The following is a 27022-nucleotide window of genomic DNA, read 5'->3' on the forward strand; positions in this document are numbered from 1 at the left end:
GAGTTTAGCACAGTAAATGATAAAGTTCCTGTTTCAGCAGCCCAGAGCACACTCCTTCTAAAAGAGCCAGAAGTGTCATTTTAGATATTCTCAGTGCGAGCTCTTGTTGTTTCTCCACTGCATTTTCAGCTTTATCCCCCAAAGAGATGTTCGCAAAATGAGAGAGAAGAAAGTACCAGCATTTTCCAAAAAGCAGTTAGTCCCCATTCCATAATTTTCCTGAAATCCCACTGTACAGCAAAGAGTATTAGGACAAGAGATCTGTTTGGGCAATTGCTAAATGTTGCTTTAAAAGAAGTAGGAAAATTGTTAAATTTCAAAATGGCACTTGAATCCTTTTACTCTTTAGTATTGTATATAATGTTTCTTATAAATGTTTGAAGTATGTCTATCACCTTTTCAATACTGTCACCATTTTACATGTTCACTTTGAAGTTTTGCTTTTAACCATGATGAACACATGAACATTATTCATCAGTATTGAAGCACTGAATTCACATTGACTTGATGAAACCAAGACCACGAAACATTTTGCCTTCTGTCTGTTCAAGCTCAGTATTTATCTAGGTGAAGTCTGTGTTCATTGTAGCATACCTCCATTGGTCAAATGCAAAACCTCTTTTTTTGGGTTAGTGTTGTACGTAGTGTTTAGCTGCTTTTAAAGCTGATTTTGTTTTGGAAGTAGGGAAATCAAAGGCAAAACACCACCATGAAAACTTTTAAGAGTATTTAAACTGTTTTCATGATAAGTAAAACGGATTAAACGTAAGCTTTCTTCTTTCTATGAAGAATCTGTAAACTGGCATGGATCACATCTTCCTGTGTGTCAGGGGAATAAGTATTTTTTAAGATTTTTAAAAGTATGTAATCCCTTGGTTTCTTACAGTCCTATATAAAAGGACTTTTTATTTCTGCCCTATACTATTGACAATGTTAATTGTAAACTAGCTATTAATTATTAGCTCATAGTCCTTTCTCAATCCAGAACACTGCAGAAGAGCCTCCCCTTTGCAACAGCATATAAGAATGATTATTTGCATTCAGAACCATACAACCTGTTGGATTTAATAGAAAGGGTTTTGCAATTAATGTGTTCATTATATTAGAAATGTTAAAAACCCTCATAATTGAATTGATAGTTTGTTAGACATTCTACCACTAAAGGTAACCCCATCTAATTTTTTTGGTAAGGCCAATTTTCTGATGCCCCTAGAACAGCTTCAAATGCCAGTTCCTCAGTCAGCCCACTAGGTGTGTTGGAAACATGTTCTAAATGTCTTGTAGTGTTCTTGCAATACTGACCATTTCCATTTATGTATGAGCTTCTTCAGGGAAAGGTGACTGATATCTTTCCTTAAAAAGCAGCAAATAATGGCATTTCTCATTTTCCATTGGCATCTTAGATGGGTGGAGGGTGATCATAATTGTTAAAGACTGACCTCCTGCAGGATTTGGAGGTTTCCTTTAAATCTCCAACGGTTCAGCACTTAAAAATGCTGTTGAATTTGGCAGAGACTTTTAGTTGAATTGGCTAGTATTATATCCAGATGGCTAGCCTTTTAGAACCATAATTACTCACCATACCAGGTCTAAAATAGGAGTTGGACAGTGTAGGACAGTGATATCCAGGGTGCTTGTAAAGTTAGCTGGCCTATTAAAACTATTGTGAAAATGGAGCAGTGAACATTGGAACGTTAAGACCCCTTTCATATAGACTGTGCACAGCTAACAGAAGTAACATCACTGGCAATCAGGTGTGCAGAGCATTCAGATATTGAAAATCTGTTAGCCGTAGGGGATAAATAATCTCTAGTGTGTACCATCATTATGCAGATAATTCTGTTCCCGATGCTCTTCATGCCTGATGAGTTTCATTGCTCCTCAGGTGAAAGGTCTGTTCCTACTGTTTGAAGTCAAGTAGCTTGCTAAGCACCTGTATATACAGCATAACAATATACCTAGTCCTGATTGACCTGCAGTATTTTTACTCAACATTGCCTGCAGCAGAACAGGTTCGCCTTCCTTTTTTGATGTAAAATTTGCTTCTTTCATTTTTTAGAAGATATTATTTTAAAGGAAATTTTACAGTTTCACATACTCCACCCCCCACAAGCAAAAAAAAAAAAGCTTTAAACCAGTTTTGCTGCCACTGTTAAAAGCTCCCTACTGTTCTTTCTTGTGAATTTAATTTGTATAAAAAATGTAAAGTTGCACCATTTATCACTGTTCACATTTGGTTAAAGGTTTGGCATTTGGGAAATTAAAGACATTGAATTAAAACACAAGCAGAGTACTGAATTTTTTTTTTGTCTAAATGTCTTTGCATGCATTGATGTTGTGCTGTTTATCCTAAAGCACTACAAATGCAGAAGTTGGCTCTCTTTAGACACCACTGAAAAGTAGAACCCATCTGTGTACTGCCACGAAATGGCTCTGCTAAGCAGCAGATAAGGTGGAGAAATATGAAATTGCATCCCTAAATTAATACCGATGAGATTGGAATATAACCCAGGATTAATGCTATTATTCTCATGAGCTACATCATGAATTCTTTAAAGGCAAGTAGTGAGGACTTTGGCTTAATATCATATTGGAAGGTTGGCACCTCCTACAGTACAAGGTCTCCCATTACCATACTGAGATACTCATTTAGAAATCCTCCTGGTTTACTGGTGTAGTGTGCTCTCATGAGGCACCAGTTCTGTAGGGGTTTGGGCATTTACTGGGACAATTATTAATTGTAGCAGTAAGTCACAAAATTGATTCTTTTAATGTCCTTAGAATCCAACCATGCGATATAACTCAAACAACGCACACACACAGGTACTAATACACGATGATACATTTATTAATACATACCTGTAGAATATGCATGTAAACCTAACAGATCTTATCATGAGGGTTATCAGAATACAAAGATATCTATTTATTCAGTTACGAAGAGTTACATACATCAAGAGGACATGCGTTCAGTATATCATTCATTTAGACTGTTTCGTAAATGAACTTGGTTATAATTTCTACATTAGATACTTAAAACAAGTACATAACTCTTAGGAATTAAACTGATATCAACTGGTTGGGATAACAATTGAATTCTCGAGCTGTAATGCAGTGAAGTTGAATACTCATCCAATCTCTGTGGGTTCAGATCTCCTGCAGGCACAAAGAAACAGTTGCAGGCTTGTTGCTGTCCAATCCGTGCTCTCTGGCTTGATGCCAAGCAGTGCTCGGTGTGGCTGGAGAGATTCCTGCTGCGCTGCTCTCTGATGACCGGCTAGTTAGTGTTGGCTTTAACTAGCGAAGTTTGTGCACAGGAGAAAAGTTACTGTGGGTCCCAGCAGGTCAGGAAGAAGACCGGTTCGTTCCTGATGAAGAGCTAGTTCTGAATAGTGATTCAGCTGTCCACAGTTCCGACCTGTTCACGAGGCTTGCTGCTGGTGCTAACCTTGGGTGGATCCTCTGGTTACACGCTGGCAACCTCCGCTCTCAACTCTTAGAACAAAGGAAAGTTCTGGCACTCGGACACACTGGCCGTTACGTGGTTGTCCGGGCTGAGCCTCGGGATGGTCAGGAGGCGCGCTGCGAGAATGTCCTGCCCTTGGGAACTGTTCTGTTCCTGGGCCGCCCTGCCCTGGAATTGTTCTTCCCCTGGAGTTCTTCTTCAGGCTCTCTGTGTTGCCTGTTTTTACCTGGAGGAACTTCTGCTCGTTCATTGGCTGAAAGTTTCATGGGCATCAGAGACTCATGTCGGTTACTCGGCCCTACCAGTTCCTGATTGGCTGATGATGAGTAACCATGCCCTCTGACCTTGGGGTTGTAAACCACTTGGATGAGGCTCTCCCTTGGAATCTTGCAGACTTTTAGGTGCCAATGGATGACCATTTTACATGATAGCCAGGCTTAGCTAAGTGCATCCCCATTTGGGAGCTGTCCCTTATCAAAGAAACCTTAAATCAGCCTGCATGAATAGCTTCTCTGTGGCTGCACCACAGAGATGAAGAGAGAGATGGGGCCTCACTGGCAAGGGAGCAGAAAACTTAATTCCTGTATTTTAATAAGCCTTGCCGCTACACTGGCATTAATTTGCAGCAGCAAGTGGTGTTCTCTGAGGTATCCTGAACTAACCCATCCTCTAGCTGACCAGAGGTAGAAAGCTAGAATTTATTTTTCCATTTTAATTGAGGAAGTACCATAGAACTTATTAAATCTGTATTTGATGAATGGACTCTCTTGCAAGGCATTTGATAAGTTGAGTCTGTGAAAATATCTTCATAATCCTGCTTGCATTTGTTTTGAGCTGAAGGGCAAGATTGATATTGCTCAAAAAAGCTTTTGGATAAGCAGAGTAAGGATGTGTGTTGTCCAGTTGGAATGCTATCATGTCAGGAATTAAGATACCAGGATTTGAGCAAGTGTTAACCTATGCAGTTGAATTGCCAATAAGTCACTTAATGCACGTTCTATCAATATAAGTTGTACTGTCAATCAGTTGAAGTGGTATTCTGCAGTAATTTAATACTGCTGTCAAGATGATCACCATCACTGGTTAGTCCGTTGTACAGAGTACAGTATTTTGCTCTGAACATCTACACCACACAAGCAGATTTCCATCAGCATGATGTTAATTCTACGTTTAGAAAGGATAAAGTGAGCCTTATTGGTTCCGTTCCATATAGTTCTTTGATTTTTGTTAGGTGTTCAGTTTAAATGGTCTCACCTCTGCCCAGTCAGCTGGTAGTGATGAGGTGATCCAATTCTAATGTTACTGGAATGTATCTCTGTTTGGTTATGATTGAATATGCATGATTAATTTTTATGATAAAAATGTTTAGTCAAAATCCATGTTTCTAAAAACCTAGTCATATTTCTTTTGATGCTCCATACAATTTAGATTTCTCTTTTGATAGAATTTAGTTGCAAAAATACCTTCAATCTTCCAAGGTGTACTTTAAAGCTTAATATGCTTTTACAAATGTGTCCGTGTATCTTACATTTTAACACTTAATATAATATTTCAAAGATGTTCTATAGGAGTATATGGCTCTTTACACTGCTCTAAATGGGAATGTTGTCTAAATTGTCCTAAAAATAAAATTTTGAAAGTGGTTATACTTTTCAAACTCTTGAATTTGGCATTGAATGCACTTCCGCATTAACAGATACAGCCACAATTGGACTTTTCCCAACTCTTAACCTGTTGAAAATACAATTTTAAAATTGATACATTTTTTGGTGAGGTAAGGTTGCTTTCTCTTTTAGGACTAATATTTTGATGCTCGTAAGACTTTACTCTCGAATCAGGTGAGGTTTGCATTAATCTAATCCTTTAAAACAAAATCTGAACCATAACCCTAATGTACCCAAACCCTTAGCTAGGGTTAGGTTTCCTAGAAAACAGAGAGAATGTTGGATGGCATGGTTGTGTTTTAGGACAAAAATTAAGTTCAAGAAAAGTGATATTTCAATGTTATCCTCACATTTTTTCTTGGATATATGGCTACATACACTGAAGGTTGCATTAATAATTTGAACCCTAACCCTAACTCACCCAAACCCTTAGCTAGGGTTAGGGTTAGGATTTCTAGAAAAGAGAGAGAATGTTTGATGACCTGGTTGTGTTTTAAGGCAGAATTTAAGTTCAAGAAAAGTGATATTGCAATGTTATCTTAACCTTTTTTTTCTTCCATGTATGGCTCCATACACTGCATTGCCTTAAGTGGTAATATTGCCTAAATGCAATAGACTGAAAGAAAGTGGTTATACTTTCCAAAGTCTTGCATTTGACTTTAAATGCATTTCCGCATTAACAGATACAGCAACAATTTATTGGTTATTTCCAAGACTTAACCATTTGAACCCTGAAACCATGCCCATTGAGAACACCATTCAACATGAAATTTCCAATAACAAAATCCTTGTCAAGAAATACAATTTTACCATTGTAGATACACCAAGGTTGCTTAGTCTTTTAGGACAAATGTTGTGATGCTCGTACATATCTTTTCCTCTAAAATGAGTTGAAACTTGCATTAATCCTATTGCAGAAAATCTGAAACCTAACCCTACCTTACCAAAACCCCTAGCTAGGGTTAGGGTTAGGATTTCAAGAAAAGACAGAGAATGTTTGATGACCTGGTTGTGTTTTAAGGCAGAATTGAAGTTCAGGTAAAGTGATATTGCAATGTTATCTTAACCACTTTCTTTCAGTCTTTTACATTTAGGCAATTTAGGCAACATTACCACTTAAGACAATGCAGTGTATGGACCTAAATATGCAAGAAAAAAAATGTTAAGATAACATTGCAATATCATTTTTCCTGAACTTCAATTCTGCCTTAAAACACAGCCAGGTCATCAAACATTCATCTTTTCTAGGAATCCAAACCATTTCCCCTTGCTTAGTCTTTTCGGACTAATGTTTTGATGTATGTAGGTAAATTGTTCACTCAAATGAGGTGAAGGTTGCAAGGAAAGCTGGTAAGTGGTGTTAGTGTAATGTAAGCCCTATTGAGATTAATTTAACCCCCCCCTCCCAAAAAAAAAATCTTCTGATTTGATTAATTCTCATTTCAAATCTTTATATTTTATGTTCAATCCAACTTGCACATTCTTTTTCTGTGATCTTTCAGGAGACACAGTGTTTTTTTTCCTCAACAACAATTTTTTATGAAAACCTTCTAAACACTTTGGCAAGGCATAATACATAATATGTATCATAATATATGTATCATATATATAGAGACAGTTTTTGACAATCGTTTTCTTGGGTAGTGTTTGAAGTCTTGATCTGCTTTTTACATCATGTTAATACTTTATACTGTACAAGTATTATTTGCAGCACGCTCTGTCCACAATGGCATTGTTACCTGAATAAACTTAAAATACTGTAGCATTTGGTTATTCCCAAGACAAGTAAATATTATTTCCAGTCAGAAGTTCTAGCCTGAAGGCTTTATTTGTTGTAAAGAAAATTTGTGGTGTCAGGACTTGTGAAAAGCTTTCTGGCTTGGTTAAGTTCAGCTGTTTAGAATTGGCTCCACAAATCAACAAAATCCTTTTTATCCTATGACTGTGTGAAAACAAAGCCCCTATGCCTATAATACTCACGATTGATGGAAGGCATTCTATAGAATGTAATTAAAATTTTGGACTTTTTATTGGCTAGAGAAAGATGCACCCATCAATTTTCCAAAAAATATCAGCATGATCTGAGCCTTCCTCTGCTAATCAGAAATCCAACAAGGAAAACCCATAACTAATATTATCAAAACAGCAGCTGAAGGCCCAAAGGCACAGAGCCAATTAAGCAACAACAAAATCCATCATGAAAGCCTTTTAGTATGTCATTATCATGTCTCAAGATGTGGACCTTCCAAGAGAAGTTTGAAGATCTCTTGAAGGCTAATGCAAGATGCTGAAGACAAATTCAATCCATGTCTTTGCACTTCTGGAAACTTACAATCCAGTTTGTCCAGAGTGAACAGCAGGCCTGCAACTATAAATTAGATGGCTATAAGTTTGCCACTAGCATTCACAATGCAAAATACACCCTGTTTAGCCTGAAAATCTATGTGAGGCATGAGATATCAAAATATATAAGCTGAGACTGAACTCCAATGCACCAGCACAGCATCCATCTTGCTTGATAAATTGACATCTAAGTCACATTTAACATCTGCAAACCACATGAAAAAAGCCCTATCCACCTGTAGGGACTTCTGAGCTTCTGTTTGTTCTTCTTTTGTACCAGTACAGACCTATACCACAGGCACCAGCTGTCCTAAAGCATTTTACAAAACAAAAGAGGTTTTCGTTTAAAATGACAGAGAAATACGCAGTGCATGAAATAATAATTTCAGAACCCTTTCCTGTGGGACACAGGCATGCTTTTTAATCCACAGGGCATTCTTTGATGTCTTCATATTGCAGAATATATTGTTAAAGTTTTAACACTTGAAATATATCCATAAGATAATGGAATTCAAAATTGAATTTTGAAAGCAAAACCAGCCTACGTGAATTTTGCTGGAATTTGAAATAGACTTCTTGCCTTGACTGTATTGTTTAAAAGTACATCACTTTTTCTGTATCTTTTGATAAAGATCTACAAAATTAAGTTCATTGTAGAAGACGAGTGTCAATGTCTTATAACTTGCTTGATGCCTTCCCTTTTATTATAGAATCTGAATTTCAGTTTTTGGTTTCTGAGCAACAATCTGGATCGTCAGCCAGCAGAAAGAGGAGTCTTTCCAGATGGTTTTTACATAGTTTACCATCCAAAATTTATTTTTAAAAATATAGACTCATCAGCAGATTTAATAAGCATTCTGTCAACTTTGAAAGTATTGTACATACCGTATTATGTAATGAATTTTCATATTCATTAGGAAAAGTACTGTCGTCTGTTACTGTGAAAACGAATTTAAATTTCCTTCTAAAATCTGGTTAAAAAAAGGAACATAGCTTTCCTTTAAACAGGGCAGAAAGAATCTTTAATCCTTCCTGTGCATTCATATAAAATGAAAAATAATCTTAAAGGAGACAAATTTGAATAATAATTCCATTATACAATGAAGACCATTGTTCTTCCAAAGCATCCTGCTAAACCCAAATTACTTAACATAAAAACATATAAATATATTTTATTTTGTCTTTTTAGCAAATGTTCCTGCCTTCTATTGACAAAAGCAGAAAATACATTTTTGGAAACAGTGCCAGTGTTGGCATTTCTGTCAGTTTAACTAGTGAGGAAACCTAAATTCTTTGTTTTTTAATGTGATTTGTATTGAAGATTAAGCTAAGAGATGTAATAGCTTCCAGATTTGGGATGCTAATCTGTGTGGAGTTTGTATGTTCTCCCCATGTTGTTGTGGGTTTCTGCCAGGTGCTCCGATTTTCTCCCACAGTCCAAAGGCATACTGGTAAGTTAATTGGCTTCTGGGAAAATTGGCCCTGGTGTGAGGGTGTGCATGTCTGTGTCTGTGTGTACCCTGCAGTGGACTGGCATCCTATCCAGGGTGTGCCCAGTTCTTGCTTGTTTAGGCCCCAGGTCTCACACATCCCTGAACTGGATAAATCAGTCAGAAAATCAGTCAGAAAATGGATGGATAGTAATAGCTTGAAATGGGCAACATGGACATTTCAACAGAGCCTACACAAAAAGAAATGTATTATTGAGAAATATGAAGGGTTGTTTTGTCATTACTCTGTTATTTTTATATTTCAGTCAATCTGAACTATTAAGTTTATTATATTTGACCCTGGTACTTTTATGCTGTGATATAATTAGACATCTGGGTATAGTATTTTGCTGAAGCAATCTGAATGAAACTCCTTCCTCAAGTGTAAAACAGCAGTACAACAGTCCTTCATACTGTTGTCTTATTGTTGCTGCACAGTTAAAGTAGTTTTACATGGAAGAAAAGGAGCCTAGATACTGTACACACTGTAGCAAATGAGAAAAAATATTTTTTTGTTTACAGATTCTGCTCCCTGAATGTACCATTACATACTGTATTAACACTTGCAGTTTGATGAAATTCATCTCCAGATTTTCATTAAATTGAACCAGATTAGAGTTTAAAAATTAGTAGCCTGTTAGAATATTAATATTTTGCTTCATGGGATCTGGATTAAAGGCAATCAAGACTCTTTCAGTATACAGTATACTGTATGTTTTTGCATCCGCAATATATTTGGCAAAAAAAAAGCCAATTTATCTTGGGATGTTAATTGCACCTTAAGACATTGGACTGCAAATAGCTGGATCATTGGTGGTGATTTTAAGCAATGCAGGAAAGATGTGAATTCGTTTTTGTAATCTCCTTTGTGCAATATAGTATGTATCTGCAAATCAGTTTTGTCCCATTTAGATTTTTGAAGGCATCCTCCAGTTTCTAGCAAATACGTTTGTATTTGAAGCTCAGAAATGAAGATATTTGAGAGAGTGCTGAAAAGAGGAGTCTGTTTGTCCTCTTCTTAATATGAATAAAGCAAATGTTTTGTTTTATTAAAACAGAACACATGATATCATACTCTTCATTTGATTTTGTACTTTAACAAAATAATTAAAGAATATTAATAACGAAAATCACAAAATGAGACAAGCCGCCTGGTCCATTGGGCATTTTAGTGGTCCTGTAAAAAAGTGGACCCGTCCCCACCCTAAATTAAACGAATAAAACAAAGTTTATTGATTCATCCCTTACTAATTTATTTCAAAATTAGATTAACTGAGAGTAATAAAATAATGTGTGCTGACATCCAAGAGTTCTTTCAGAAGGTTTTATTAGCAAGAAATGCTTTATATAGCATGTGAGTTAAAAATGATTCTGCACCAATAGTTTTTATATGCATTTTATATAAACCTCTAAAAATACAATACCTCATCTGTCTTATCAGCAGAGGTTCCCTCTATTGTTCATTAAGTATTATAAAATAGTCAAAACAGGGCAGAAATGGTCTGGCACAGATAACTGTTACATGGCATGCCCCGATGAGAAATAGCTTTTCACCAGTTAAACGCATTGTTAGCAGCAACTCAAAAAATAATTTCAAAGGAATTTTAACACCATGATTTTTTTAATTGCTTGTTGGGAACACAGACTTAAAACAAAATGCTGTTGTACAGTACCTTCGTAGTCAGGGGAAGAGACTTTTTCAGCAGTAAACCCTATCAGAGTTTACCTGAGCTGTGCCTAGTTTTGTTAAAAATTCAGCAGTAGGTAAAAGAAGAAAAAGACTGTACATGGGTAGCTAAATTGTTAATAAGTACTACTATTGCAATAAACTAAGCTCCTGTTTTTAAAATTTATTTTTCTACACTAATAACTTGCAGTCATGGGCGCCCTGTTTAAATAAATGTTCTAGGCTGGCCCCTAGCTTGGATTACAGTGCAAGCAGAGATTTTGACCAAATATTAGAAATATATATCTTTTCTTCTTTTTGTTTCTTTATAGCTGAGTGGAAACAATGTCCTCCTGCCCCTGTCTCCACTTCCTGATCAGCCCATCGCAGCCCCCCTCCCAGCTGTCGAACACGTCCTCTGTGGAGTCTATGAGTCTGGAGTTGGAAGCTGTTATGTTGGAAGCACAGTGAAGGGACTTGCTGCCTACGGGAGGCACGAGACTGTCTTTGCCATTGACCTGGGCCGGCTGGGTGAGGCCCACCTCGTTGAGGTGGATCTCACTGCGGGTCACCTCCCGGTCGTTGGCGAGAGAGTGCTTGAAGTCCTGCCACATATACTGGGGCTGGAGGAGTCCGTCGGAGATGGTGTACATGGGCTCCGAGTTCGGCTCCGAGAGGTGCCCGTTCATCTTTGAGAACAGCAGGCCCAGCCTTTTGAACGAGTCTTTCTTGGAGCTGGAGAGACGCTGCAGCCGGTTGCCGTTCTTGATGAAGGACCGCCTCAGGCCGTTGCTCTTTGGTTTGTCCTCGGCCACATCCACCCCTGACATGGACGTGAAGAGGGCCGAGACGCTGAAGGCGTCTTTCTTCTTCTCGGCCAGGCTGAAGGAGACGCTCTTGGAGCTCTTGTCCCGGCTGCCCCCACCGTCCTCGTCCTCGTTTGCCTCGTCCTTCAGTGTGGCCTCACTGCTGGACGAGTAGGTCCTCCTCGGGGGTTTCCTATTACCTAGGAGGTCCAAGACCTCATAGCGGAAACTGGAGATGTCCTGCTTCAGCTCCTGGAAGAGCATGGACAAATAAAACGGCACTGGTTTGAGAACATGGACTTTCGGATGGTGAGTAGACCTCTAAAAATATAGTTCAGGGGTTTCTAGACCAGGGCCTGGAAAGCTGCACTGCCTTTTACTTTACTATTCTGCTGTAGCAACATTCTCAGTTATTTACCTGAAGCTGTTGTTGGATCATTTGGTCAAGATTTATTTCTTTTATTTAGTCATGGATGGGAAACAAAGCAATAAGGGACTATGGCACTCTAGGAACATGGATGGAGACCATTAAATTAGTATAATTTAGAAGATTTTCATTCCAATTCAACTCTTAAAAACCTAAATTCAATTTAACAACCTCTCTCAGCTCTTCAAGTGCATGCAGACAAATTGGCCAACCAGTACTCGGACGTCCTACTGCTGGTACTGTATAGAAAGATTTCTTTTGTTGAGTACATTCTTTTATGTTTGCTTTTCCTCTGTCATAGGAAAATGGTAGGGTGCTGTACTAAATGGCATTTTCCACTGGCATCTTTCATTGTAGTTTTATCAACCCCTGTTATGGAATGAAGCTTCAGGAAAGAAAAAACATCACTTTTTTTCCATAACCTTATTATAACAAAAACAGCTTAATGCCTTCTTCGCAGTATTTAACTAAACTTCTTGTACAAGACCATTTGGGAAAACAATAAATACAGTAAGTATTTTAGATTGAGCACTAACATCATATCTAACTTGGCCAAATGCTGAGGGGGTTATATACCTGTAACAGCAGTTAGCAATGCATCAAAAGCTTTGTAAAAATAGATGTTAAGAAAGAAGAGAAATCATCAGGGTTTGTTTGTAGGTGGAGAGAAAAAAAACTTTCATTTTTAATGAAAACCTCCAGGAATTCATGCAATATAATACAATACAAATGTTTCCCAGATCTACGTTTACAAACAGATATTCTTTTTTTATCGCAAGACTAACTAGAAATGCCTTGCCTGAAGAACATATTTACAGTACAGTGTGCATTTAAAACAATTAAAGGGTCACTTGAGTAGAAAGTAAGATAATAGTCCCATGGGGAACAGTGTTCCAGAATAGCTAAAGTCAAGCTAAGATACTGCAAAGTTTTAAGCTGACTGTAATTTGTATGACCCCCCCCCCCCCCCCAAAAAATGCCTTCATTTCAATCACAGCATAAAATGCGTAATTAGAAAGTTAAACTTCACCAAGGAGTTCACTTAGAATTCTTCACCCTACAGCCACCTGATCATCAGTTCTTTATGTAGTTTACTTATCTATTACTTGTTATCTTTAAAGGCAAAATATTTGAGCACAGAGTTTGTGCCTTTTTCCTATCAAAGGAACTTAATATCATCACACAGGTGGGCCACGATATTAGGAACCTCTAACAACTACCATATTGAGTATCTGTGAGTAGATACTTGACACAGGCAATCTCATCCCATTCTGCTACCAGAATCGCCATTGGCTGAGGTTAACATTAAAGCAACAGTGTGTAGGATTGAACTGAATGTTTTCATTGGTTTCAAACTGTTTTCAACAGGTTTGAAATCTGGCTAAACTGCTGGTTGCAGTACTGTAGGTGACCTACCCAAAATATTTCTCATGTTCCTCAGGTTCCTCACTTCCACAAAATGTGTGACCTGTAATATATTTGCCAGTGACTGTATAAGCCTGAAACAACAGAAGTGCTTTCGGTTATGTCTTCTGTAGGCATAGAAATCAGGGGCCCCTCCAGAACAGCTGAGCCCACTGACTCAATGGCCAAGCGGTCACTGGTTTCATTGGAACAGAGATGTACATAATAATGAACCAACCTTGAAGTTCTCCTCTGTTAGGCCTTCGTCTGTTTTTGCACTCCGAATCATAGCCGCCACATATCTTTTCACTAGGTTTCTTATGACTTCCTGAAATTCAGACAAAATGTTATTGTCATTAAAGGGACATTGTAACAGGGCACAGTAAAACAAGAACACTTTTTCTCCAAAAAAGCACAGATGAGACCATCTGCAGGAAATGTTTCAACCCTTTTATTTTTAAATCAAAACCGGAACCTGTTGAAAAAAGAAACAAGATGCTATACATCAGAACCTTGCAAAGATAATGTCACAGTTCCCCTTAATAATAGGAAATGTTGTTAGTGTGCTGATATGAATGATATTAATTATAGATGCCCAAGCGCATTTATTCATGTGTGTAGAGTTAGTTAAAGGTTTGGGGCTGGGCTTTGAAAGTTTCAGTATCATTATATTTACTGTATGAGGTACACCTTATCAGGTGCCAGTAGTTAACAATACTATGTTTCTTTAATGACAGGTGGAATATTTTACCATTCCATTCTAAATTTGCCATGTTTTATATCTGAAATGAAAACATTTTTTTTTATTCGCTACATGCTCAATTGGATAATTTTCCAAATCTTGATTTGCTAATGTCAGCAACATAATTCATTTTTCTCTCTTTGTCAACTGCTCTTGAGCTTAACATAGGTGATAACAGCTCTGTATCTCTGATTAACCATGGGCATGGAGAAATGATTACTGAAATAAACACCTCTTGTTTTAAAAAGAATGAAGTTACGTTATTACATATTTCAATATTCAGAAATGCATTCATGTTTGTATTACATTACTGGTATGAGTATTGTCCCATTTCAGCTCCACCAGAAATGCACAGAAGTACCAAGAAGCTAGTAGAAGTAGCTCTTATCCCAATCAGTGCTTCGCAACTTGTCAGATCCGTACAGCGTTCTGAAAGTGCTTCAAGATTATTCCCTTATCGCATTTATTCCGAAAAAAGAGCAGCTGTATCTTTTGATAAAGCTAATTTATTATGTACTTCTCTCTGTGCCAGACATGCTTGCTTACTGCTGGTGAAGCCTTCCAGTTTTTTAGCCTTGGGGGAATTGAATTATAGCCATGTCGGAGTTTTGGGAAAACAGTCCCTCCAGCTATGTAGACTTCATTGAGCTCATAAAATATTCAAAGCAAGGCGGTGCAAACCCTGCTAAAAATTAAATTGATAAACAAATGAGCATATGTTAAAAATTAGCCTTGTGTATCTTTTGACAACTCCTAGTAAATCATATTGTGGAAAGTACCAGAGACCGTAAACAAGCAAAACCTCTGCACTGGACTTTCCAGTCACAATATTCTTGTTCTGTGTTTGGGACTAATGTATTTTACAGTATTACAGGTGAATTCTTTAGAACAAGTTTGAAAGTATAAAATTGTGAGACAGACCTAATGAAATATTTATCTTTAATATGTCAGTTGTGAATGGCAAATCATGTGAAACACAAAGAATTTAGGGTGATCAGTCTAGGTCACATTCATTTTAATTAAAATGACACGAATACTATTGTCTTTGTTGAGTTTTTATTTTTTCAATTATGATGTATATTGTATCAATTATGAAATTATGGATAGTTATTAGCCATCCATCCATTTTTTAACTGCTTCACTCCAATTCAGGGTCATGGGAGAGCTGGAGCCTATCCCATTAAGCAATGGGTGCAAGGCAGAAAAAACCCTGCATAGGTCACCAGTTCATCGCAGGTATTTTTATTTCATAATGCAGTCAATATGTTTTTTTATGGTTTGCTGGTTATCTGGCTATATACAGTAAAGGTAACAAACAGGAGAAAATTGTGAAATTAACAAAAAACCTTGCACTGGTTGAGAAAAATAGATTTGCTGCCTATCAGTCTAATGTATATGCATCCTCAGGTTTTGGCAGTGCTAACACTATAGAATGTATTCTGCTTAAGTTAAAGAGCATAATACAACTATTGCATTATGCACTAACACCTCATACTTAATTATTGGTCACCACACATTGAAAAGCCATTAACTCAAAATAAGAAGTGAAGAAACCCTCCTCCACAATCCCAGGTTAGGTGTGTTATCTTAAAACAGGCTAAAATAATTACAACTTCAGAAATCTGAAGAAAGAAGATTTCGAAATCTTCAAAAGACTGTCAGCCCAAACCGTTGCTTAACAGGAAAAAAAAAAGAAAAGTTTGGACCTGAGGATACAAATACAAGCACTTTTATTGCATAAAAAACAGTACTCTAAGATAATTTTGTTGTTGTTGCTGCCACTGTTCTGTGTTTGTTTTTGGTATTTCCTTAATGTCCTTGAATTGGAGCATACATGCAAATAAGCATTTCATTGCACTTGTGCATAAGACAATAAACTGAACTGAACTGATTGAAACCCTGCAGACAAACTGGCCCTCCAAAAATAGGATTGGACATCACTGGTGAACACAGTTTCAAATTCTAACAGTCCCAGTTTAGTCCCTATGTTTTTAACTGATATTGTGATACATTTCACAGGGATTTGCCTCACAAATAAATCTAGGATTTAGAAAGGTCACAAGAGGTGCTTGTAATTTCCATAATTTCCATTGTATTTCTAAAATTAATTTCCCATATTTTCATTTTAAAGCATGCTGTGTTATCATTATTGTGTACAACAAGGGTGAATTTTGATGCGGCTTTTCTAATTATCCCTTTAATACACAAAATATAACAGATAATTGTAATTTAGGCTTATTTAAAATTGTAATTAGTCCATGCACTGTAACTTCAAGTCTGGCATGAAAGGAGTGAAAGGCCTTCTGATATGAAAGACAACAGTAAGCCTTGGTTAAAAAAAAACTATAGATCAATAAATTAGGAGGAATCAAATGAGCAGGATGAGACATATGTCTCACGCCTCTCTTATTTTTCTATGTCCATGTCATGGACTGACCGTCCCCACTTGAATGAGGTCAGAAAATGCTCGTCAATTTGTCAGTCTCTGTGAGAGATTGCTGGTGACAGACATAAGATTGGCTTTCACCTACATACTTCACAGTGGGTGAAGAATGTTACTACATGTAAATACAATATTTTCTCTTTTAAAGGCAGTGCTTTGTAGGATTTAAGGCTCAAATACTGTACACACATGCATGAATTACATATATGTGTGTAACATGTTTGTGCATGCCTATCTCTTTGTTTGTTTGTATCTCTTAGTTTGTGTTCTGAAGAGTCTTTGACCTGTTTTCACATGATTAGGAAACTGAGGCAACAGTAATGACATTTACAGTACATATTTATTTTAGATGAACAATTAATCTAATGGAGTGGCAAGGTGGCACATTGGTTAACATTGTGCCATACAGTTCTGGATCCCTCTCTTCAATTCTGGATCTAAGGTGCTCTCTGCGTGGAGTTTGTAAGTTCTCCCTTAGTTTGTGCATGGATTTTCACTGGATCCTTTGGTTTTCTGGGAAAACTTTTGGCCCTTGTGTGAGTGTGTGTGTGTCTGTGTTTGTGACTGTCAGCCCTGTGATGCACTGGAGTCTCATCTGGGATGTATCCTGCCTGGTGCCCTCTGGCTGCCCTGTAACCCTGTTAGAAAATGGATCAGTGAATGGATGGAACAAATCTAATAAAGCAAGAATGCAGTAGTGCATACGAAAACATAAAACAACTGCATGTTTTGTGTGAGTGTACAAATCAAGCTTTACACTACATTGTAAGTAGTTTCTTGCATACTGTGTTTTTCTTGCTATGTAAATGCTATATAAGCATTTGCAGATGCCATTTATAATGTTTTAGGAACTGATTCTGTTAATGTTTTATTAGAGTGACATAAATACATAATAATAATAAAAATCTATACTGTAAATTAATTGAATATTAATAACAGAACCCTAAACCTTACCATAGCCACAATCCCACAAAATAAATCTTTGGGTTATTTTATCCATTTATTAAGTGTCATTTTTTCAACCTAAACTAAAGCATTAGTGAAAAATGAACTCCAAATTGTATAATTAAAGATGTAGTTAGAGCAATTTTAGGATTATACGGAATAGTATACGAAAAGACTGAGAAATTCCACATAGAATACCCTACATCCTGGAATCGAAACGTGTTTTATTTTACGTGTTCAAATTATAGTTAGCACAGTTTATACTGCTGTCTCATAGATCTTGTTTTCTGGGTTTAATTCTAAGTTGGGTTTCCTTCTGGGTGGAGTTTGCATGTTCTCCTCATGCTCATGTGGGTGTTTCAGTGGGTACTTCCGTTTCCTCCTTTGTCGAAAAGACATGGTGCCAGAGTAAACTGATGTCTCTAAATAGTCTACTGTATTTCAGCATCACATTTATAATCAACCTGAATGTTTAACGAGAATAGAAACCTTCATACCTGGTAGTGCTGATTTTGGATCAAATTGTCAGCATGACGCTCCTGAAATCAAAGAACCAGAAAGCACTTATTAAAATTTGGATAGATAACTTTTAGACTTCTAAACTGAGTTTTTTTTTAGTTTTTCATGTGTCCTTTTACACTCATTGGCCAAAATATTAAAAACCCTCCTGAATAATGAGTATTGGACCTAGTGTTGCAATTTTCAGTGGGATTGAGATGTGGGATTTCCCTAGCTGGGTATAGCGATCCAAGTCTGTATGATGGTTCTCAATCCACATACACATATCCTGCCACTGAGATTCTCAGGGTTCTTAGTTTACATCTTTTGTGTTTAAAAACATTATTCTACAGCTTTAAAGGATTATAAAAACCTCCCAGAGGTTACCTGTGACCTTTGATGACAATTGCTGAAAAATGTTTGCTCTGTTTGGTGTAAAAAAAGACACATAGACCTTTTCCTTATTCTTCATATGTGACATAATGTTACAGGGTGTGGGACAGTACGTACAGTAGGTGACTATGGAAATGTCTGTAAGAATCTAGATACAATGGGTAACACCTAACTAGTGCCACCATTTTTCCTTCCTAGAGCTTGAAATCAAGGGATGTTAACTTAATTGCGAGAGACGCACTAATCAAAAGAATCTCCTGGTTTACCTTAGTTAAGTTCTGGGTAAATGATTAAGAGTGTCAAAAGCGTAGGATAAAACATATAGACGCACAGGCAATGGAGCAGTAGAGAACTAAAGAGGAGACAGGAGGACACAGAACATAAACTGTGCGCAGATTGGAAGACCAGATTGGAACTAAGTATTTAAACCTTGCTAAGAGAGCTTGCTGTTCTGTGTTTTTTAGGTAACTCAGGAAATCAGAGTGAAGAATCCCTTGGTTAAAAATGGCCTATCCTGGTTAGTGAGGTCCCCATTCATTTTGGTGGCATTTGAGTTTACAGAGAGAGAGAGTTTTACTTAAACCACAGGTTGTATTCAGTTTATAAGGTACTGTAGTTTTCTCTTTTTCTGGCCTTTGTAGGCATTAATTTGAATAGTCTATGGTTTTTCTGGGTAGTCTGGGTGTAGGGCTCTGACACGCCTTGACTGGAAACTTGTAGATAGAGTACAGTCACTTGTATGTTGTATATTTAGTGTGTTGTAATTTTTTAATAAATATTTGTTTAACCCACTGTGCCTGAATTATTACTCTTTTCACCAAAGCTGTGCCAGAGTTTAAAAACTTTTGTGCCTCCAATCAATGCTTGGTAAAATCCTGACAAGTTGAGGATTATGATTATTTATTTTGATTTATCGGCTTGGTCAATTTCCTGATTTTCTCTAATTTTTTAATCCCCATTTGTAACAATATTTGTTACACATGGACTGTATGTAACACATTAAATGGGATAAGAAGATGATAATTTTCACACAAAATTTCCAAAGTGCAGAATTTGAGTTATAGACATTTGAAATTATTGATGTCTCAGGAGAAATATTTGTCTTGAGAATTTACTGCATGACAAATGAATAGAGATTCAGATGTCAATTGATTGTGACAAACATTGATTGTGACAAAATAAAGTCTATTATTTCATATCTAAATTCTTGAAAAGGTATAGTTTTCTGCTGTTCAGGGCTGATAACTGTTTTAACATACTGCCTTCAAACATGATATGCCAGTTTTGGTTTTGTAATCATGTTGGGTTTGGTGTTTGAATTTTAAGTTGAGGATAAAGGTTGAAAAGCTTTAATAAAAGTAAAAACTGTGAGACAGCATTGCCTAGCAGCAAATAAGCACCCACTACAAACCAGAAACATGGTTGTTACCACTTGTATAGATCCCAGAGGAAGACTTTTTTTGTTCAGTACGTAAATATGTGAAAAATATAAATGCAAAAAGAGGTGTCGGATCTGATATAGTTTCAAACCCACCTACTGTACACTCAACCAACTCCTTTGGGAAACCCATAGTAATCTCTTGACTATATGGGCCACAGTCTGTGATCCCAGCTTGTTGTGGGTTTACTCGGGAGACATCTAAAACCAGTCCTTATAATGGACTGCTCCTTGTACCATTGCTGTTGGTGAAGTCTCCACACCAATCTGCTTGCATGCAATGTGATGAATGGAGTGTCTTACAGTGAAAGCCCTGAAGTTCTCATGTTTCTTCTGTTCCTCTTCTTGTCGCCTCCTTGAGCACAGCTTCCTGTGGAGCCACACAAACAGGTACCAGATAGACTTGGGGCTTGGGACGATGTTAAACGGGGGAGGCAGGGTACCCCCTTCATCAAAATAGCTCATCCACAGTTTGGTCCGGGCAAACTTCCATTCAATGTCAGCATGGTCCTGTGGAGTTTCAAAAGGAACTTGTAATTGACTTTTTTGTTGTATTCAGTTATAGTTTGATGTATACAAGAAGCACCTTGCTGTGTGTGTTGTAAAGCTTTTGCTTTGAAAATTATTTTCTTATTTTTCCTTTATGACCTTTGCCAAGTCACTGCAAATATCTACAAGCTGATATGTGCTGATGTTTCTTAAGTAACGGTTTTCAGCAGTTTACTCACATAACCCTGTTTTGAGCGGGTGTACGCTTAAATTAGGAAATCACTAAGTTGTACCAGAAGAACTGTTTCACAAACAAGCCAATTCCTTGCCAATATTTAATCAGTCACTGTCCTAAACAATATTGAAGCTTATATTCTGTGTGAAAGATGATACATTTTCAGAAAGAAAATAAAACATGAGACGTTTTCCATGGTTAATTTTGCAAAATTAAAGTTCTAAAGTTGAAGTTCTCCTTCAAATGTGAATAATTCATGTGGTGCTTCTCATCCCAAAGGATTCCGAAGCACTTGACATACTGTATAAGAACGTGCTTCATCCAATACTGCAGTGCAATCCCCACCTGGGTGACATGCAGGAGCCATTCGGCGGCAGGAGCCCCTTTACAAAGCAAATCAGGTGAGAAAGGAGAGAAATTCCTTCACTATTTGATTTAGGGAGGACATTTAAGGTGACCAGCATATGCTAGCCCACTGTGCAACAGTGCCACAGGATCTTAAATGACCAAATAGTCAGGACCGTGGTTTTACATATCATCTGAAGGATGGCACCTCCTGTGAAACTGTGGAACAGTTTCTCCTGTCATCCCCATGGGGCATTGATGTGCAAATTCTGGTCCAGAAGGAAGACTGCCAAATGATGTACTGATCTGGCACAACCTTGCTTTGCTTAGCTTCTTATATCTGACAGTATATGCTGTTTTTAGACACTGCAAGTATGTCCTAATAAATATTATCCTGTTTATGATACATTAAAGTTAATATTATGAACAATTTTGTCTGGGTTCCGGTGGGAGCCTGATTTTAGGTAATACACTTGACTTTCAGAAAGACTCTGTTATGCGTTTGTAGGGCTACATCTGCCATATCTTTGGATGTTTTGTAACCAAATTAATAGATATACAGTAAAGAACTGTAAAGTAAAGTAAGAGTAAAGAACACTTTGCAGAATAATGCATGAATACATTTTTTTAAAAAGATCTGTTTTGATAAGCTGAAACTCATGTTTCATCACAAGCACAGATTGGACTCTCTAGTGTATTTTTTTTTACTGTAGCCTGTTTTTATTGTTGGCATTCATGTTTTGTTCCCTGACAATATGCAGTTACCGGAGTAAGTACTGGCCCCCTGTGTCTTAAATTAGGTTATTTACTGGCTTATGTACTGTAGCATAGTAAGTGTTTACTGCAAAGGTTTGCAGAGAGCCTGACGTTAAGACAGGTATGCCAAGACGACAAACATTCTGTGGAACAAAAGAAAAAAAAAATCTTCCTGAAAGAAAAACATACATGATCACCTTTTATTCTAGAGAATGTTTGACATACAGTATAACACAATATTAGCCAGCTGGAAAAGAAACCTGAAACCCTGGATCTAACATCCAAGCCCACACAGTATGCAATTTCCCTGACTGATTCTACAGATTAGGTCAGGCAAAGTCCTCCCTTTCCACAACCATTACTAGAGGATGTGCTGCATAATTAGAGTTAAGTACATTTAGATTTAGGTTATTAAGTGCTTTAGTATTAATTTTAACTATAATCTTATCTTGAATCTCATTATCTTTTATCTTTATCATTATCTCTAACTACCATACTGTATGTTTCCCAGCAGAGTTGCAAAGAAATAGACATTAGTCTTGTGTGTGACATCTTCCTCATACGAGCCATGCCTTCTAGTGAACAGCAAGCAGGCTGCAGTATCAATTCCATAATGTTCATAGCACAACGTCCTAGTTTAACAGAAAGACCAAACCTGATGCTGTGACAGGAAAAAAGTTACGTCACGTTATGCAGATCACTCGTCTTAAATGAAACATTTCACTTTCCAGCTCTTAAAACAAGCAAGATTAAAATGTATTCACAGGCATCCATTTTCAGGGGATGTTTTATTCATATTTCCTTGTCTATCCATTTGAACAAATGGAGTTTAATTTCTTTACAGGTTTATTTAAATGGTGCAAAGGGCACATTGGATAGGTTTTCTCTTATTTCAGCAAACTGGGAAAAATTATGTCTCTCCATGATAAAACTAATTTGTCAATGACCCCTCTTCTGATTTTATTGAACACTCATTCAGCCTGAGAAGTGGCTGTTACGATATTCTCGTCTAATTAATTAAGATACAAGGATTCAATGTCTGCAAATGTGTTCTTTCATTATACAAGTGCGCTTTGAATTTTTAATTCTAGAGATTGTTTATTCTGAGAGTTGTAGCAAATCTGTTAATTGTGAAGAATGGATAACATTTATTTCGTTTTTGTGTAGACACTTGTGACACTAATTATGTTCCCAAAGCAATATCAGTGCTAGAAACTATGCCAGAGAACCAAACTCCTGAAAGCATACATACAGTACTTCCACATACTGTACTGCTGAGCACTTTCAGAATGATTAGTAAAACAGGCTGCAACAGCAGTCTAGCAATTTCATAATGTGTTAGTGAGAGGTATTTGTGGTGGCGAGAGGTCTTTGAATATGTGTGGGTTTACAACAATTCTCCAAAAACGCTAGAGAATACAGATACATTATTAGTTCTCTGTTTTAGAAAAAGGGTCAATTCAAAGCTGTAAAAAAAAAAACTTTTAAAATCCTAAACTCTTTTAGGCAATGCTAATGCATGTGGTCAATGTACTGTTCCTTTTGGTGTGAGCGTAGGCATTACTGAGAAAGGCCCACCAACATGCTAAACAGTACTCACGGCGATGAGCTGGTAAGAGTTATTCATCATGGCGATCAGCATGTTCAGCAGCACCACTAATGAGATGACGTTGTAGGTCCCGAACATGGTAGCACCCACAAACTCGGTAAACTCGTGCCTGGCTTTCACATTGGTCACGTAGAGGTTCAGGAGTCCAAACACAGACCAGAAGAGAGACTGGAGGGTCTCGAACAACCTGGTGAAAGACAGCACAAGACGCTTCGGTGAGGAAACACCTACTGTTCAGTTCAGATCTCGCTCAAATGCCCAAAATCTTTGGATCACTCTGGAGTCATAAGTAATACCAGGGTAACACAAAAATTTTGTTCAGGAAAAAGAAAAACTTCTCTGTTAGAGTGATTAGATGGCTGATGAAGAGAGGAGCACGGCCTGTGGCTTAGAGCATGACACATTATGGGAAGAGAAACTGAACTGTAAGAGAGAAAAAGACCAAGTGACCAGAAGAACAATATCATTTAAAAGTCTGGAACCCATGTACAGAGCGTTTTAGGAATGGAAAGCATTTTCTTAATTCCAATACTTGTATTTACATAAGAAGTTCAAGTAGGGAGCTGCTTCAGCATGTTTAGGCTGCAAAGGAACCTGTAAAGGTTCATTCCACGCTGAAAGGTAAAGAAAGAAACAACATTTCAGCTGTGGAGTCGTCTTCAGGTGTAAGGGAGAGAGGGAACTTAGGAGATAAATAAGGCTTAGGAGAACAAAAGACAGAGACGTTAAGAGGGGCTGGGAGCAGGGAGGAAATGAGATAACTTACAGTATATCAAAATCAAAAATATATTGAGGAGGAAGTTGTCTAACCCAGCATGTTTTTCCTTTTACTAGGAAAGTGGTGCAACCAAAGGTGTGAATGTTGTTTGATAATATGCGTATGAGGTTGAATACTGTATCTGAACTAACTCAGTATTTATTTCTTAAAAATTGGAAAAGATTATGCTTTACTAACCTTTACAAGAATTAGCAGAAACACACTTTTAGAGAGATTACCATATTTCAATTTCCAGTGACACATTTGGGTAAATAAGGTCAACCTTAACAAACTCCCAGGTTGTATCGCCTTTCTACTTAAAAGAAAACACATTGGGGAGGCAGTAAGACTCAGACACCAGTCTTTATGTACTTGAAAGAAGGAGACAGAAAATCTGGTGATGGCAGTTAACAGTGAACACTGCTGTTGCACAGCCTTTTTTCCAATTTTTCATATGCTGCCATATATTCAAAACATAAATTTAAAAAAATACAAATGCAGCTGCGTATCGTAGGCTGAGCTGAACTGACACAAAACCAACATCAAGGTGTTTAGGAACAAGTAATAGGTTTATTCCATGCTGAAAAGAGAAGAAAGAAAACACAACATTTCGGTTGTGGAGCCTTCTTATATTGAGTTTTTTTATTGCTCTTGAGTTTTATTTTGTCAAGTTTTTTTCAACAGCCAGAGGTGCTACAGTATCTTTCATGAAATAAACCTCATAAAACAAGATGCCATTCTGTCCAAGCATCTATTGACAGATATCCCATCAATGATTATAATAGTTAAATCTGATTGTCATAAGATGTTTAACAATTATTATTCTACAGGAAAAATGACCATACTGTCATTAACTACATTAGGTGTGCACACCTTACTCTTTACATTTTAAAAATGCCTTTCTTATTTTCCTTAATTCAGCCAAAACCTTTCTACTTCCAAAACACCTTTATTACAAAAAAAACGAACCATTAATTCCTAGCTGCACAGAGCTGCAATGAGAAGAGAATGAAAAAACAAAACTGCCTACATGGTGATTATTTGAAAAGTCACTGGAAAATAAAAACTGCAAATTGTGTTTGTCATCAAACACTTCTGAATTAATGAGAATGGATTCCTGTTAATATTTCATAGACCAGAATGCCGCAGAAGCTCCCTTGTGAAGGGCATTTCAATACTAGACAGTACAATAACATTTTCAATATAACCTAGAAGAAAACATAAAACATAATTTCCCATAATTTTTCTGGGAAATTAGGAGGGGACTTCATACAAGTACTCAAATTCCTCAGAGGCATTGACCAAGTTAAACCAGAATAAACTGCAGAACGAACCAGAGGACACAAGAACAAACTACTGTAGATACTTTTTGATGGCATGGTTGTGTTTTAGGGCAGAAATGATAGTGAGGAAAAGTGTTGTTTCAATGATATCTGCAGAATTTATTTCTTCCATTTTTAGCCTCACTGCTTTGCTTAAAGGGGGGATTTTGCCTTAAGTGCACTAAGGCAAAGGCTTGAAAAAAATTTCAAAAACCTTTCTAAATCTTACCTCTGGCATTGAATGTACATGGATATTATCAAATAAAGCCCAGATTCATGGGATTTTGCTGACTCTTACACCAGTTAAGCCTGAAACCACACTCATTGTACCACCTTCCAAAACAACATTTTCAATAATAGAATACTTGTCCAAATACCGCATTGTACTCTTGTTGAAACCTTCTCTTTAGTTTGGTGGGTTTGCTTAACCATTTCTGACAAATATTTTGTTTCAGTGAAGTATATTTTGCACTTAATTGAGTGGAAGGTTGCATTAATTCTTTGAGAATATTCTGAGCCCTAACCCTAACCTTGCAAACCCATAGCTAGGGTTAGGGTTAGGATTCCTGCAAACCATCATTACTTTTTGATGGCATGGTTGTGTTTTAGGGCAGAAATGATAGTTAGGAAAAGTGTTGTTTCAATGATATCTGCAGAATTTATTTCTTCCATTTTTAGCCTCACTGCTTTGCTTAAAGGGGGGATTTTGCCTTAAGTGCACTAAGGCAAAGGCTTGAAAAAAATTTCAAATACCTTTCTAAATCTTACCTCTGGCATTGAATGTACATGGATATTATCAAATAAAGCCCAGATTCATGGGATTTTGCTGACTCTTACACCAGTTAACCTTGAAACCACACTCATTGTATCACCTTCCAAAAGAACATTTTCAATAGTAGAATACTTGTCCAAATACCGCATTGTACTCTTGTTGAAACCTTCTCTTTAGTTTGGTGGGCTTGCTTAACCATTTCTGACAAATATTTTGTTTCAGTGAAGTATATTTTGCACTTAATTGAGTGGAAGGTTGCATTAATTCTTTCAGAATATTCTGAGCCCTAACCCTAACCTTGCAAACCCATAGCTAGGGTTAGGTTACAAAACATTGATGCTTTTTAATGGAATGGTTGTGTTTTAGGGCAGAAATGATAGTTAGGAAAAGTGTTGTTTCAGTGATATCTGCAGAATTTTTGTCTTTCATTTTTAGCTGCACTGAATTGCTTAAAAGGGGGATTTTGCCTTAAGTGCACTAAGGCAAAGGGTTGAAAAAAACTTCAAATACCTTTCAAAATCTTACCTCTGGCTTTGAATGTACATGGATATTATCAAATAAAGCCCAGATTCTTGGGGTTTTTCTGACTCTTACACCAGTTAAGCCTGAAACCACACTCATTGTATTACCTTCCAAAACAACATTTCCAATAGTAGAATACTTGTCCAAATATCGCATTTTACTTTTATTGGAACGTTCTCTTTAGGTTGGTGGGCTGGCTTAACCATTTCTGACAAATATTTTGTTTCAGGGAAGTATATTTTTCACTTTATTGAATGAAAGGTTGCATTAATTCTTTGAGGAAATTCTGAGCCCTAACCCTAACCCTGCAAACCCATAGCTAGGGTTAGGGTTAGGATTCCTGCAAACCATCATTACTTTTTGATTGCATGGTTGTGTTTTAGGGCAGAAATGATAGTTAGGAAAAGTGTTGTTTCAATGATATCTGCAGATTTTTTTCTTCCATTTTTAGCCTCACTGCTTTGCTTAAAGGGGAGATTTTGCCTTAAGT

At 37.1% G+C, this 27022-nt stretch overlaps 1 protein-coding gene across 1 annotated transcript in view; it reads right to left on the reverse strand.

Annotated features, from left to right (window-relative positions):
* Positions 1–10279: 10279 nt before the first annotated feature.
* The window catches only part of LOC148828576 (short transient receptor potential channel 5-like), an 84319-nt gene continuing 67576 nt past the window's right edge, over positions 10280–27022 (reverse strand). The window contains exons 7-11 of the mRNA XM_088925776.1: positions 23151–23346; positions 20029–20235; positions 17894–17935; positions 13505–13594; positions 10280–11687 (exon numbers count right to left, since the gene is read on the reverse strand). Coding sequence (XP_088781902.1) covers positions 10956–11687; positions 13505–13594; positions 17894–17935; positions 20029–20235; positions 23151–23346 — 1267 coding nt within the window. The 3' untranslated portion in view covers positions 10280–10955. The remainder of the gene's footprint in view (positions 11688–13504; positions 13595–17893; positions 17936–20028; positions 20236–23150; positions 23347–27022) is intronic.

Source organism: Atractosteus spatula, chromosome 9 (genome assembly GCF_055471065.1).
Source record: "Atractosteus spatula isolate fAtrSpa1 chromosome 9, fAtrSpa1.hap1, whole genome shotgun sequence".
NCBI lineage: Eukaryota > Metazoa > Chordata > Actinopteri > Semionotiformes > Lepisosteidae > Atractosteus > Atractosteus spatula.